Source organism: Prionailurus viverrinus, chromosome A2 (assembly GCF_022837055.1).
Source record: "Prionailurus viverrinus isolate Anna chromosome A2, UM_Priviv_1.0, whole genome shotgun sequence".
In the NCBI taxonomy this organism is placed as follows: domain Eukaryota; kingdom Metazoa; phylum Chordata; class Mammalia; order Carnivora; family Felidae; genus Prionailurus; species Prionailurus viverrinus.
Window position 1 is genome coordinate 17,655,096 of NC_062562.1, and position 14,957 is coordinate 17,670,052.

At 44.9% G+C, this 14,957-nt stretch overlaps 1 protein-coding gene and 1 pseudogene across 12 annotated transcripts; both read right to left on the reverse strand.

Annotated features, from left to right (window-relative positions):
- Nucleotides 1-191: 191 nt before the first annotated feature.
- Nucleotides 192-14,902, reverse strand: CA2H3orf84 (chromosome A2 C3orf84 homolog). 12 transcript variants are annotated; one of them, XM_047826624.1, is made up of 6 exons: nucleotides 14,529-14,902; nucleotides 11,260-11,295; nucleotides 7,868-7,981; nucleotides 6,935-6,966; nucleotides 974-1,030; nucleotides 192-604 (listed from the first exon to the last, which is right to left on the reverse strand). In XM_047826624.1, the coding sequence occupies exons 3-6, from the start codon at nucleotides 7,872-7,874 to the stop codon at nucleotides 194-196; spliced, it is 507 nt and encodes a 168-aa protein (XP_047682580.1). In that variant the 5' UTR covers nucleotides 7,875-7,981; nucleotides 11,260-11,295; nucleotides 14,529-14,902; the 3' UTR covers nucleotides 192-193. The 12 variants fall into 12 exon arrangements, with proteins under 12 accessions (XP_047682580.1, XP_047682574.1, XP_047682588.1 ...); XM_047826618.1 differs by having other exon boundaries at nucleotides 11,241-11,295; XM_047826632.1 differs by lacking the exon at nucleotides 14,529-14,902 and adding an exon at nucleotides 14,430-14,451.
- LOC125148633 (60S ribosomal protein L34-like) lies at nucleotides 4,612-5,713 on the reverse strand (annotated as a pseudogene).
- Nucleotides 14,903-14,957: the final 55 nt, after the last annotated feature.

Below are 14,957 nucleotides of genomic sequence, written 5' to 3' on the forward strand. Positions count from 1 at the left end.
AGCCACACTGAGTGCAAGGTACTCCCAGAACTGACTTGCTTTGGCCATGGTACTTCCTATAGACTTTACCCCTTCTCACTTAGTGGCAGGGTTCCCAGGGCACATCCTCCCCTGCCCAGTACACAGGCGCCATTGACCTTACTGCTCTCCAGCTTCTAAGACCCCTTGGGCTGTAAGCACAGATAGGCCTCTGTTAGCCATCCTTGTTTAATGCTCTGGACCAGTTTAGACACTCAGAGACCCCAGCATGAAGGTAATGCTGCAGCAGCTTGGGTCTTGGGATCCCTGGGAGGTCAGGCAGTGTGTTGGTGACTGGCCCCACATTGTTGCTGCCACAATGGCCACCCTGGGATGGTTGGCAGAAGTTCTGCTGATAGGTGGTGCTGGTACGGGGAGGCTGGATCTGCACAAAGTGGACAAGGCGCTGGGGGATGTCACTGAGTCCAGGGCCTGACCGGAAATTGGCCTGGTAGGAGGATTCAAGGGGCCGCTGCTGGCTCAACTCCAGCTCACAGGGTGCCCAGCGCAGGAAGGTGTGCCGCTGCCACAGGTGCTCCAGGTCTTTTCGCCTTCCAATTCCCTGCAGCAGGCAGTAGGGGCCCTCCTCAACGGTATGGGCCGTTGGCCCACAGTCCTGGCACCACACACCTCCCTCCTTAGGTCCTCCTCAACCCAAGCCTGCTTGGTGATGCCTGGCTCCCCTGGCCCATACCCCAGCCTCTTTGGCCTGCTCCCCAGCCATGCCTTCCATTCCAGGGTGAAGCCTCTAGAAAGTCAGTGGGCCCCAGAATACTTGCACATTGTCAGGCAAGCCAGTGGCTGAAACCAAACCTCTGTTTGGAGAATGGGCTATTTTCCAGACAAGAGAGATTGTCAGGAGCCCTCCCTCCCCACAGTGTCTTATCCCCTCCACCCTACCTCAACTTCAACCTAGGCTGAGGGTCTGCCCACTCTCCTTCCTTTCTTCACTCACTTTGTCGAAAGAAGTACGGTTGTCATGCTTGGAGAAGAAGTGTTGCTGTGCTGGCTCCTTTAAAGACAGTGAGAAAGAAGGTGAATGGGGGGAAATGATGCTTACCTGCCCTTAAGATGTTATCTCAGGACCCATAATGGAGGGAAGCTGCCAGGAGCTACTACCCCTAAACTGCTAAACTTGCCAAAATCCTGAAAGGGCAGTTACAAATTAAAGCACCGCCTTACTCCTAGGACATCTCATGCTGGCATTTGCCTCCAAAGCAAAAGTCTCTAGGGCTGCTGATTGAGGATGGGGCTGAGGCATCTTCTAAGACATACTGCCATCAGGAGGGCAGTGGTTCAAGGTTCGTGTCAGACCCTTTATCTCTAGATTGCCCAGGACCAGGACCAGAGGCTTCCTTTCTGTCCACATTTAATCCCTCATCAGCAACCCAAACTCTTGGCCCTAAGTAAGTACCACCTGAAAACTGTCAATTCTCTCTCTAGCTTGAGCTCTCTCCTGAATTCTAGACTCAATAGCCAACAGCCTATTTCATAGCGCCTTGTAAATGTCTTCCAGGTATCTCCAAACACATGACTGAGCTCTGGATCATTCCCCAACCCCACCCCTCCACCGCTCAGAGCCTCCCCCAGCTCAGGTCATGGCAGCTAGGTCCTACCAAACACCTTGAAATCCCCTTGATTCTTTTCTTTCATACCCTACATCCAGTGTGTCAAGAAATCCTGTTGATCATTCCTTCAATATGAACCTAGGATTGGACCATTCCTCAGCAAGTTCACTGCTTTCTCTCATCCAAGGGCCACCTCCTTCTCTTGCTTGAATTATTGAAAGAGCTTCCTACCTGGTGTCCCTGGTTCCAAGCTTTTCCCTCCAGTCTGTTGTCCTCTTAATAGGCAGAATAATTCTTATGATACATAGATCAGATCACCTTCCTTGTTTGCTGAAAACCCATGACAGTTCCTCATGTTTGTAAAAGCCAAAGTCTTCACAGTGGTCCATGAGACCCACACTATATTGATCCCTCCATTACCTGCAACTTGCACTGGCATCTTTACTGCTCCTCAAACACACCAGCTATTCCCACCTTGGGCCTTTGCACCACCTGTGCTTTCTGTCTGGGACTCTTCCTGCAACTGGCCATAGGACTCCCTCTCACTTCCTTCTTGGGAGGGCTTCTTCAAGCACTACACCAGCAGTGCCATCATGCCAACTCTGCATTTTTCACTTTCTGGAATACTATGTGACTACATAGTATGATGTTACTTACCAGCTAATCCTCCCGACTAGAACATAAGCTCATTGTGGGCAAAGGTTATTGTCTGTTTTGCTCACATCTGTAACTCCAAAACTGAGCATAGTGCCTGGCACTGGGCTCAATATGTGTTTGCTGTTTAAATCATGAACAGGGACAGAGGTCCCTGGGGCATTTGCTTTGGCCCAGCTGGGAGCCAGAGAACCATGCCCTATCCCCAGGCAGAGAAAGACCACCTCCCAAACCCCCAGACCTCAATAGAAATCTCTCCCAAGACCATCAACCTTGCCTTTGTGCCTGGTCTCTGCCCCCAGAGTCCCCAGTCTCTAGTCAGTCATTCAGCTTCTCCTGCTGTAGACTTGAATGAAGTGTCTGATCTGATGAGTTCAGGCTTTCCTGGGTTGGGGTATGAGCAGTAGCTGACAGCAGGTTCCTAGAGTAAAGGCTGGGGCTAGATCCATCCCAGATCCCTGAACCAGATTCTTCAGGGTGGAGCCTGTGGTGTGTGTCTTTAAAAAGCTCCCCTACAGGAGATCCTGCCTTAGACACCTGGTGCCGGTTTTCCAGGTAGATTGAAAACTCCATGAAGGTGGGAAGCCAGCCAGCCTTACCTTCCATTCCTCATAAAGCAAGCTGACACGACAGAGATTAAAAACCCAGGACCCTTTTAGAAAAAAAACATAGGAAAAAATCTTCAGAATCTAGAACTAGGGAAAGAGTTCTTAGACTTGACACCAAAAGCAAGAGCAATAAAAGAAAAAATTGACAAATTGGACCTCATCAAAAAATTTTTTCAAGTTTTGCTCTGTGAAAGTTTATGTAAAGAGGATGAAAAGACAAGCTACAGACTGGGAGAAAATATTTGCAAACCAAATATCCAATGAAGGAATAATATCTAGAATATATAGAGAATTCTCACAATTAAACAGTAAAATAACAATCCAATTATGGGAATGCAAGCTGGTGCAGCCACTCTGGAAAACAGTATGAAGGTTCCTCAAAAAACTAAAAATAGAACTACTCTACAACCACTACTAGGTATTTACCCCCAGGATACAGGTGTGCTGTTTCGAAGGGACACATGCATCCCCATGTTTATAGCAGCACTATCAACAATAGCCAAAGTATGGAAAGAGTCCAAATGTCCATCGATGGATGAATGGATAAAGAAGATGTGGTATATATATACAATGGAGTATTACTCGGCAATCAAGAAGAATGAAATCTTGCCATTTGCAACAACGTGGATGGAACTGGAGGGTATTATGCTAAGTGAAATTAGTCAGAGAAAGACAAAAATCATATGACTTCACTCATATGAGGATGTTAAGAGACAAAACAGATGAACATAAGGGAAGGGAAGGGAAACAAAAATAATATAAAAACAGGGAGGGGGACAAAACAGAAGAGACTCATAAATATGGAGAACAAACAGAGGGTTACTGGAGGGGTTGTGGGAGGGGGGATGGGCTAAATGGGTAAGGGGCACTAAGGAATCTACTCCTGAAATCATTGTTGCACTATATGCTAACTAATTTGGATGTAAATTAAAAAAAATAAAAAGTAAAATTAAAAAAAAAATCCAATTAGAAAATGGGCAAACAACATGAAGACATTTCACCAAAGAGGATATACAGATGGCAAATAACACAGGAAAAGATGTTCACCATCATTAAACGTTAGGGAAATGCAAATTAAAATCACAATGAGATATCATGACATATTAATCAGAATGACTAAAATAAAACATAGAGACAACACCGAATATTGGGGAGAATGCAGGGAAACTAGATCATTAATACATTGCTGGTGGGGATGTAAAGTGGTACAGTCATTCACTCTAGGAAACAGTTCAGCAGTTTCTTTTAAAAACTAAACATACAACAACCATGTGACCCAGCAATTGCATTCCTGGACATTTATTCTAAAGAAATGAAAATTTATGTTCCCCCCAAAACCTGTACACAAATGTTCATAGCAGCTTTTTTTATAAGAGTCAAAAACTAGAATCAGCCCAGATATCCTCTAATAGGTGAATCGTTACACAAAGTGGTATATACATACCATAGAATACTACTCAGTAGTGAAGAGGAATGAACCATGAACAATTTAGATGAATCTCTAGGAAATTATGCTGAGAAAGAAAAACCAATGTCCAAAGGTTTCATGCTGTATCATTTTATTTATATAATCTTTTTTAAGGTTTATTTATTTTGAGAGAGACAGAGATAGCATGAGTGGGGGAGGGGCAGAGAGACAGGGAGAGAGAATCCATGGAGCCCGATGCAGGGGCTCAAATTCACGAAACTATAAGATCATGACCTGAGCTGAAACCAAGAGTTGGACACTTGACCGACTGAGCCACTCAGGTGCCCCTATATAACATTTTGAAGTGACAAAATTTTAGGGAGAAGAGAGTGGTGGTTGCCAGCGATAAGAGACAGAAGAAGGGTGGAAGAGCAGAAGGCTGGTGGGTGTGGTCACAAAAGGCCAGAACCAGGGATACTTGTGAGGTTGGCCAGTATCTTAACTGTGGTGGTGGATACACAAACCTACATTGGTGATAAAATTTTATAGATCTTAATATACACACAGAAATGAGAATAAGTAAAACTGGAAATCTGAGATAGGTGGATTGCATTAATGAAAATGTCCTGGTTGTGATATTATACTATAGTTTTGCAAAATGTTATCATTGGGGGAAACTGGGAAAAATGTAGAAAGGATTTCTATTATTTCTCATAACAGCTTATGAATTTATAATTGTTTCAATAAAAATTTCAATAAAAAAACCCTGGGAATCTGCAGCAAGTTCCAATTGATCCCCAAATTTCTTTTGCATCTCTATCCTCAGCTGAAGAATTGTACACAGCCCTGGAATGTGGATGCCTTTGTTGTTGGAGGCAGCCCTGACTATGAAAACTCACTATATACATATTTTTGTCTTTTGATTTTTAAAAAAATTACTCAAAAAAGTTTCATTAAAAAAATTAGCTTTCTGACTGCGTTTGTGCCTTCAACACTTTAACAGTGTTTTTCTGCTCCTCAATAAGGAAAGCACACTTGATCTGGTCATGGACACACTTAGCATATGTGAAGTACCACCCCGCCGACATGGTTTTCTGTTTTAGACAACCTCATAAGAACTTTAGGTCTCACAGCACAAACTTCTTGAAGTCAGCCTGCTCATGTGCCACACGCAGATTTGGGGGCTTTTCCAATCTTGTTGGTATAAAAGTACACAACTCTATTACCATGGATTCAGGACAGCTTAGTTTTGTTAGAGACTGTATTGTAGGATGGCCTATGATGTTATGCCAAACTTTGGATCATTCTGAATGCCTCTAGACACCATCCCCAGAAAAGCAAAACTCACTATTCTTACAGTGGCAGGATAATCTAGTGACTCCCACTGACTTAAGTTTTGTTCTCACAATAGTGAGAGCCTGGTGAGAAGTGTGGTCATTTCCTTCCACCCAGGCAGTTCTGAGTATTCCTGTACCTGGAGAGAATTTCACCTGCTTCTTTGCTTCTAAACCTGTAATGGTCCTTTTCCATTGAGGTAGTAAAGCCTATAGTCTCTGAGCAGGTGCAGCTTGGGCTGGGGTTCCAGCTGAAGAGGCCTTGGAGGAGAAGTAGATTTCTTGGGAGGGGGCAATATTTGTGTATGGGAAGGCTAAGGGACCCTGTGGAGGCTGGGCATTTTGCAGTCAGTAGGGTGCTGAGTGAGGAGCCCCTGTAACAGACTGAGGCATGGCAGGGGTTGCACTGCCAATGAAAGACCTACTCCAAATCATGGGTCCCTGGGACTCTTGTCTGATCTTAAGAACAAACAGAACCAGGATTACATGTCCCAAGAGTTAGGTAAGTGAAAGCTACCAATAAATTAATCTCATCTAGAAGATAAAAAGAAGAAAAGAGAAATTTCTTGCGTCTAAATGACATGAACAAAATTTCTACCTGCTCCAAACTAAAGAAAAGTGGTGTCACATCTTAGAAAGGTTTTCAACAATAGCTGTAATCAGCTGGCTGAAATCTGGTATCTCTCAACTAATAGGAAAATAAAATGTGCACCTTCCCCAAGCAGTCCCACTAATTAGAAGAGCTTTAGACCTAAAAGAGCCACTATACTTGGCATTTATACAATCTGAGTCCAAGATACATAGATCATGCTGTTTGGAGCCAGTGGCAATGCTAGTAAATGCTTTGTGTAGCAAGTCTTCAATTAAAATATGCCCCAAAACATGTTCCCTACTTCTTTCCTGGGGACCAGATTGAGAGGATGTTCCAGTTTTTAGGATTACAACTGCCACTGGGCTACTACAAAAACCTAGCCAGAAGTCCCCGGTTTGCCTCTATCCCTGCACTACCCCGGTCCCATTACTCTCAAGGGGAGGTGGACCCAGATGAGCGGTCTGGAGTTGCATTTGGGGCTGGCTCACTCAGTAGGCATTGCCAGCCAGTGCTTCCAACTGAGAATCCTAAGGAGATTCAGGCTCCATAGCATGGCAGCCTCCAGGACCCTGTTCTTGGCCTGGGAAAGCAAGTGCTGGAGAATTCAGATGGCAGATCAAGTAGGATCTGTCTAGAAGCTGGGAAGCAAGAAGCTGTAATGGGCAGAGCATGTTCCAGACACTCCTCCAGGTCCCTTTCCAAGGTCTTCCCACTGCTGTTGCCCACAGGGATGATCTGAGTGCATTCCTCACCAGGCTGCCTTCCCTCTGGCCACTGGAAAGCCCTGGGAGGAGATAGAGAGAAGAAAGGAGGAGGTGTTTCTTCTCTTAACTCCCTCCCAGGCTAGCCCTTGCCTGTCTGTGTCTCTCCACCCAAGATCATGACTCCTCTCAGTGTGGTTCTCTCCACACCACCCTCTCTTTCTGGGTTCTAGGAGCCATACCTTCCCCTTGTCCCTTTGGGTCCAAAGGTACTGACCAGCTGGTTGTTACCAACTTGTGATACCACCTTTACCTGAGGCTCTTACATCTATTCCTTTGCATGTACACTCTGCTGAGTTCTCCTGCATTGAGTGAGCTTTTTACTGTTGGGACCCCCAACTGATGCTCAGTGCCCTCTCCTTGTCTCCAGGCCTAGAAGCAGTGGAGGGTCTGGGCCCTGCATCTCTCTCCTGTTCTCTGGAAACCTTTTCCAGCCACCTCTGCCATCACTCCTTTCTGGTCCTCGTTGGCTACACATGTCACTTTATATGCTGCTTCCCTCACCAGAGAAGGCCTCCTGGGGCCCCTAGACTATAAGGCTGACTGTGTGTTTGACCATGGGCTTTTATGACATCAAAGAATCTAGGCTTGAGAGCAGTTGTTGGCAAAACTCAAGGCTTACATTATGGATTCTGGAAGCTCTCTTTCCATGGCCACTTACCCAACCTGGGTCCTGACTCTCCCTACATCTAGAAAGAACATTGAGCAAGACTATCTAGCCTGGTACTAGCTCTTCTCCACCCTGTCTGTAAGGGGAAGACCTGCCACTTCAGGGAAGAGGAGCCAGGCCTCATGCATTTCCTGGGGATAGGCTGGCATAAGATGTCAGTCCAGCTGTGGTAGGTCTAGGGATGATGCTCTTGGGGTCTGAGACAAGTAGAAACTGGCCCAGCCACCCCAGCTTCCCCCAGGGCTACCTTGTACCTGACATCGCCGCAGGAACACTGCTGGAGGCTGGGGCTTGGCTGCAAGACGGTATTCTTGAGCACTTTCACTCTTGAATTGGCCTCTGTAGTGCCCATAAAAGCCAGTGTTGTGCTATAACAAGGCAAGTATGAGGGTGAATCCTTCACAAACCCTTACCCTGAGTCTCAGACCTCAGGGTCTCCTGGCTAGAAGCCTCTCTTGGGAGCTACTGACAGAATAAAAAGAATCTGAGAACAAGAGACACCCGTCTGCCATCCATCATTAGAACAGTTGGCTTTAGCTGTGCTGGCTCACCTGGGAGGGCTATGTGTGGGCAGGGAAAGGCTGCCTTTTTTTTTTTTTCTTTCCCTTCTTTCCTTTCTTCCATCTTTCTTCACTATCTTTCCCTTGAGGCCCTAATATAAGCTGGGGAGACAGCAGTGAAAGGACTGAAAGATCCTGGCCCTTGTGAATCTTCCTTCTAGTGGAGGAGTCAGACACAGCAAATAGGGTCGGGGAAGAAATAACCTGATGACTAGGATCAATAGTGATAGAGAACAGGGATAGCCCCTCATGACATTGAGGATGGGACCTGAACGTGAGAAGGAGTCAGCTGTATGAAGAACAGCAGAAGAATATTCTATGGGATGGGAACTGAAAGAGTAAAAGGACTGGAGGTCAGAAAAAGAGAGATATGTTAGAATAAACAAGAGGCTTTATGACTAAAGGATTGTGAGCAAACAAGTGAAGTAAGGTCAAGGAAACACTGGTTTAAGAATATGCATTCTCCGGCCACCTGCATTTTTTGGGTTGCCTGGGTGGCTCAGTCGGTTAGGCATTTGACTTCAGCCCAGGTGGTGATCTTGTGGCTCATGGGTTCAAGTCCCTCATTGAGTTCTGTGCTGACAGCTCAGAGCCTGGGGCCTCCTTTGGATTCTATGTTTCCTTCTCTCTCTGTCCCTCCCCCATGCATGCTCTTTCTCAAAAATAAATAAACATTACAAATTTTTTTTAATAAAAGAAAAAAGAATATGGATTCTCTTCTAAGAACAAAGGGAGACTTTTCATCAGGGGAGGGGCTCAAACAGGTTCTGAGCTGAGGTGATTCAAAGCACTGAGCAAACTTTTGAGAACAGGCCACTGTCCAGTGATACAATCTTTCTCTGGGGATTGAATGGATCCATCTTGGGCATCCATTGACAAAGTCATGAACACCTGTTTGCCACATACCCTGATGTTCTGGGACAAGAAGGGCACCCTCTGAAACTGGGACACCTAAGCAAGGGATAAACTTTTCAAAATAAGTACTTCATTAACAGTGATACCTTCTGGAGAGAATTTCTGAGACAGGGACTGGCAAAAGACAGAAATGAGCATTTATCAGGGGTCTAAGAAGGAGCCATACTGTGTTGATGTCATTAGGTAGACACCCTATGGACAATAAGCATGTCTAGCCAGGGAACTCCCAGAGCCCAACTCTTTGTCCTAAGAGCTCCCTGGAGAGGATCGGTGTGGTTGGTCCTCCACGATCATAGCCCTGAGCAGAAAGAAGCTCTCCCAAGTTTGTCCTCTGACCATTACTGTGGGTTCTTATACATGACTAAGAGGCCCTTAATCTTTTCATCCCACTGAGGGCTCAGGTTGCCCAACTTGTCTGTCCATCTTTCTACTGTCTGTTGGACGCTGCTTGCTCAATATTCAGTTTAATTCAATAGTATTTACTGGGCCTTTACTGCATTCCAGGCATGGGATATACACATGGAAGAAAACAGTCTTTGCCTGCAAGATGTTCCCAGTATAGAGAACAGTCAAATTTCAGAAGTGTGGGAGGACCAAGCAAAGGACTGGGAATAAATGGGGTGGCTATTAGACTAGGAGGTTCAGCTGATTAGCATCAGACCAGGACACATGGAAAAGGACATGGCATTGTAAAGACTAGGTAGGCTACAGGGGCGACCTCAGAATGGCAGAGGGGGAGTGGGAAGTTCAAGGTCCTTCACGAGCCTGTGTGCTCAATGAAACCTGTCTTGCTAAATTTATTCTCATGATTCATTCAAATTTCAGGTACTACCCTAGAGCCAAGGGCCAGGATTAATTGTAAAATGCACTCTTACCCAGGATCCTACTAAAGCACTTTGCATCTTTCCAGGAAGGAAGCAGAAAAGGCAAACTTTCCTCTTGTCTTTTTGAGGCTATGCCTGAGGAAAGAGAATCTCAGAGGTCAACCTCTTGTTGCTTAGTGACAAAGAGAGGTTGTGACTGCACAATGCTGCTGGTTGTTGAGGCAGTACCCAGTCTGCTACCCCTTTGTGCTTCCTGCTTGGTTTTACTTCTTTACTTCTTTATGAGAGAAATATGCCCCTCATCATTAACATTCTGGGAGAGTCCTTACATATAGAAACATAGTCCACAGTGGAGTGTGATGAATACAGTCAATGAAATATCAAAGAACATTTTAGAGGTGAATCTTGCATTTTAGAATTGTGCACCCATACTGCCAGGGACATAAATTTAGAAAGCATTCCGTGGACTCAGAAGAAATGTTAAAACGGTTTATGGCTCTTAGTATAAAAGTGCTGCTTCAGAATAAGGCTCTGTAAACTTTTCTCTCAGGAGTCTATGATGTCTGAGAACACTGGGGCAGGTGACTGTTACCAGGGCCCCAGTGAAGAAAGAGAGCATAATAGAGCAGCAAAAGAAGGAGCATGAAAATATTTGACATTGTGGTTCCATTCCAAGCTACTCTTCGGCAGATTATTGTCTCTTTCTCATTTGTAACACAGGGACATGAAGAGTTCAGCCCTTTCACTAACCAAAAGAAGAGGCAATCAGCCTCTAAAAATGTACCAATAAAAAGCAGGGGTGCCTGGGTGCTCAGTCGGTTAAGTGTCTGATTCTTGCTTTCAGCTCAGGTCATGATCTTAAGGGTCAGGATCTCATAGTCAAGATCGAGCCCCATGCTGGGATCCATGCTAAGTGTGAAGCCTGCTTGGGATTTTCTCTCTCTCTCTCTCCACCCCTTCCCTGCTCGTGTGTGCTCTCTTTCTCTCAATAAACAAACTTTTTTCTTTAATTTTTTTTAATGTTTATTTATATTTAAAGGAAAGAGAGACAGAGCATGAGCAGGGAGGGACAGAGAGAGAGGGAGACAAAGAATCTGAAGCAGGCTCCAGGCTCCAAGCTGTCAGCACAGAGCCCAATGAGGGGCTCAAACTCATGAACCGTGAGATCATGACCTGAGCCAAAGTCAGATGCCCAATCGACTGAGCCACCCAGGCACCCCAAATAAACATTAAAAAAAAAAAGAGTTTAGCAGGAGGAAACATTTAGACCCAGCTGGTGTCACTGGTGTAAGCCGTACTAGCCAGAAAGCCCACCCTACTATAGTTACCCTTAAGATCTCTTCTCACATGTATTCACAGGTACAGAAATGTTCATTGCAGCACCTGCATAGGGAAAGAAAAAAACTGTAAGCAGTCTGAATGTTTTACCAACAGGGCAATAAGAAAGATACTTGAATCCACAAAGATATGTCTTAAAAACGGTGAGTCAAAAAGTCAAATTGTAGAAATATGCACAAATTATACCATTTATAAAATGATTCAATCATGTAAAACAATGTTATGTATTGTTTATAGATACAAACATATGAACTAAAAGTATAAAACATGCATAGAAATGATAAGCATCAAATTCAGAATAGAGGATAGATGAGATCATGGCTTGAGCTGAAGTCAGACACTTAACTGACTGAGCCACCCAGATGCCCCTAATATATGTACACATACATATATATATATATTTTTTTTTTTAATTTTTAATGTTTTTATTTACTTTTGGGAGAGAGACAGAGCAGCATGAGCAGGGCAGGGGCAGCGAGAGGGAGACACAGAATCTGAAGCAGACTCCAGACTGCAAGCTGTCAGCACAGAGCCCGACGCGGGGCTTGAACTCAAGAACCATGAGATCATGACCTGAGCTGAAGTCAGACGCTTAACCGATTGAGCCACCTGGGCGCTCCTATATGTATATTTTAAATAGACTTTTAGAGCAATTTTAGGTTCACAGCAAAATTGAGTGGAAGAGATTTCTCATATACCTCCTGCCCCACACATGCATAACCTTTCCTATTACCAATATCTCCCACCAGAATAGCACGCTTGTAATTGCTGAACTTAAATAGACATGTCATTATCCCCCAAAGTCCATAGTTCACTCTTGGAGTTGTATATTCTACGGGTTTGGACAAATGTATACTGCAATTACACGAATGCAATTACACGTATGCACCACTATAGTATCATACAGAATAGTTTCACTGTCCTAAAAACTCTCTGTGCTCCACCTCCCAACCCCCTAACCCATAGTAACCACTGATCCTTTTACTGTCTCCATAATTTTGCCTTTTCCACAATGTCAAATGGTTGGAATCTTTTTGATATATATTCACTTAGGAAGATATATTTAAGTTTCCTCTATGTCTTTGCCTAGCATGATAGCTCATTTCTTTTTAGTGCTTAATAATATCCCATTGTCTGAATGTACCACAGTTTATTTATTCATTCACTTACTGAAAATGATATCTTGCTTGCTTGTTTTGCAATTATGTAATAAAGCTGCTATAAATATCCATGTGCAGGTTTTTGTGTGGACATAAGTTTTCAAGTCCTTTGGGTAAATACCAAAGAGCATGATTTGCTAGATCATATAACAAGACTATGTTTAGTTTTGTAAGAAACTGACAATCTTCCAAGGTGGTTGTACTATTTAGCATTTCCATTAGTGGTGAGAGTTCCTGTTGCTCCATATCCTCACCTGCATTTTGTGTTTGTTCTGGATTTTGGCCATTCTAACAGGTGTGTAGTACTAGCTCATTTTTTTTAAGTTTATTTATTTTCAGAGAGAGAACACGAGCAGGGGAAAGGCAGAGAGAAAGAGAGAATCCCACGCAGGCTCCACAATGCCAGCATGAAGCCTGATGTGGGGCTAAAACTCATGAATCATAAGATTATGGCCTGAGCCGAAATCAAGAGTTGGGAAATCAAGAGTCTAGTCACTTAACTGACTGAGCCAACCAGGCGCCCCTCATTATTGTTTTAATGTGCACTTTCCTAGTGATATATAATATTGAGCATCTTTTCATATGCTTATTTGCCATCTATATATCTTTTTTTTTTTTTTGGTGCATTATGTTAGATTTTTTTAGCCCATTTTAAAATCGGGTTGTATTCTTATTGTTGGGTTTTAAGGATTCTTTATATATTTTGGATAACAGTCCTTTATCAGATGCCTTGAATCCACACACTTAGTTATAATCAGGTTTTTGCCCCTACTACAATGATTAAAACTGCTTCTGTAGGGGCGCCTGGGTGGCGCAGTCGGTTAAGCGTCCGACTTCAGCCAGGTCACGATCTCGCGGTCCGTGAGTTCGAGCCCCGCGTCAGGCTCTGGGCTGATGTCTCAGAGCCTGGAGCCTGTTTCCGATTCTGTGTCTCCCTCTCTCTCTGCCCCTCCCCCATTCATGCTCTGTCTCTCTCTGTCCCAAAAATAAATAAACGTTGAAAAAAAAATTAAAAAAAAAAAACCTGCTTCTGTCAAGGTCACCCATAATTAATTCTTACTTTTCATTTTCCTTGACCCATCAGGAGCATCTGACATTGATGAAGTAGGCAGTAGTTAGACGTGAGCTTGAGGCAAGGACTGTGATAAATAGGTGACATATTAGAAGCCTGAGGGCACAAAGTCTAACTTTGTGGCTTTTAAAATCTTAGTCTTATGGCTTCTAAAACCCAGGGGCTGACAGACCAAGAGCCATAGGTGCAGAATGTGCACTCTCACTTCAACCTCTGCCCCAAAGTGACTCCCTAGGTTCATTATAATATATTTACATTGTGAGTTTCACACCCCCAACCCCATGGGCAAGATGGCCAAGACAATTCCAGCAAGAACCTTGTAGGGCCAAAAATTCCCCCTCCCAACCAGTAGGAGTCCTCCCTTCTCAGTCAGAGTTGGTCCTAGCTATGACCCATAAACTATGCAAACATAAAAAGAAAAGACACCCATCTTAAAGACAGTTGCCATCTCTGGGCCTGCCCACTTTCCCATCTTAATAAACCTAATAAACTGCTTTGTGCTTGCTACCTTCCTCTGGCTGTCTTTATTCCAGTGGGGATCCTCATGTAAATCTTTCCCGGGGAATCCAAGAACCAGCCTTCCAATCAAACCTCCATTCTCCCACCTAACAAAATAGCTGGTCTCCTCCTCCTCTTTGAAGGATGGTCCAGGAGGCTTCCACAGCACCTCACTCTCCTGGTGTCCCTCCCCTGTCCCTGACCACACCTACTTTGGGTCCTTTACTGCCTTTTCCTTATCTAGGCCTCTAAAGTGTGTGTCCTGGGGCTCAATCAACACAATGTTTTCCATCCATGCAACTTTATTGGTGAACTCTCTATTTCACGACTTTAAAGGCCATCTATAACCATTAGAGGCAGAGTTACATAGACCCCCACCGCCCAACACCCTTTGCCCCTGTCCACTCTGCCCTCAGGCTGCCCCAGTCAGTACCTAGCAGGCAAGGTACCTTGGACTATTTCTTGCCTTTCTTTCCCCAACAGGCCAGGCCCCCAGTTCTGTGTTCCCTTTTGACCACAGCTCCTCTCTTCTCAGCGGCTCCCCTTACCCAGCTCTTGTTAGGACCACTTGGGCCCTAGCCATGTCCTAGCCGCTGGGCACACAGTCCTCTCCGCATGCAGCAGGGTGTGTGTCAGGTAACTCCTGAGCAGTCTGCCTTGCTGAGGGGATGCTGGGTGGGGTGTGGGTGGCAGCTGGGTGTGAATGTGGAGACACGCAGGTACCTCTTGAGAGGTACACGTGGGACAGGTAAGGCATGCAGCAGTACTCGCCCCGAGGTAGACCGCCTGGCCTGGCCAATGAAAGTGCTGGTAAAACCGGCACGCCAGTTAAAACCTTTAACGCAATGCAGCAGGGGGCGGGCCCAGAAGGCAGGACTTAATCCTCATTGGTCAGATAGGGCCTTAGGGGCGGGACCACGCATGCTCAGGCAACTTCAGTGGGACTAAGTAGCCTTGAGGTAAGATCAGAGACGCCC

Coding starts and splice junctions, on each gene's coding strand:
- CA2H3orf84 (XM_047826562.1), bottom strand. CDS start 9,990: ATGCAAAGTGCTTTAGTAGGATCCTGG. Junction 7,982..9,963: donor GTGCTTTAGTAGGATCCTGG/GTAAGAGTGCAT, acceptor GCCTTGTTATAG/CACAACACTGGCTTTTATGG. Junction 1,031..7,867: donor TGTTCCTGCGGCGATGTCAG/GTACAAGGTAGC, acceptor CTGTCTTTAAAG/GAGCCAGCACAGCAACACTT.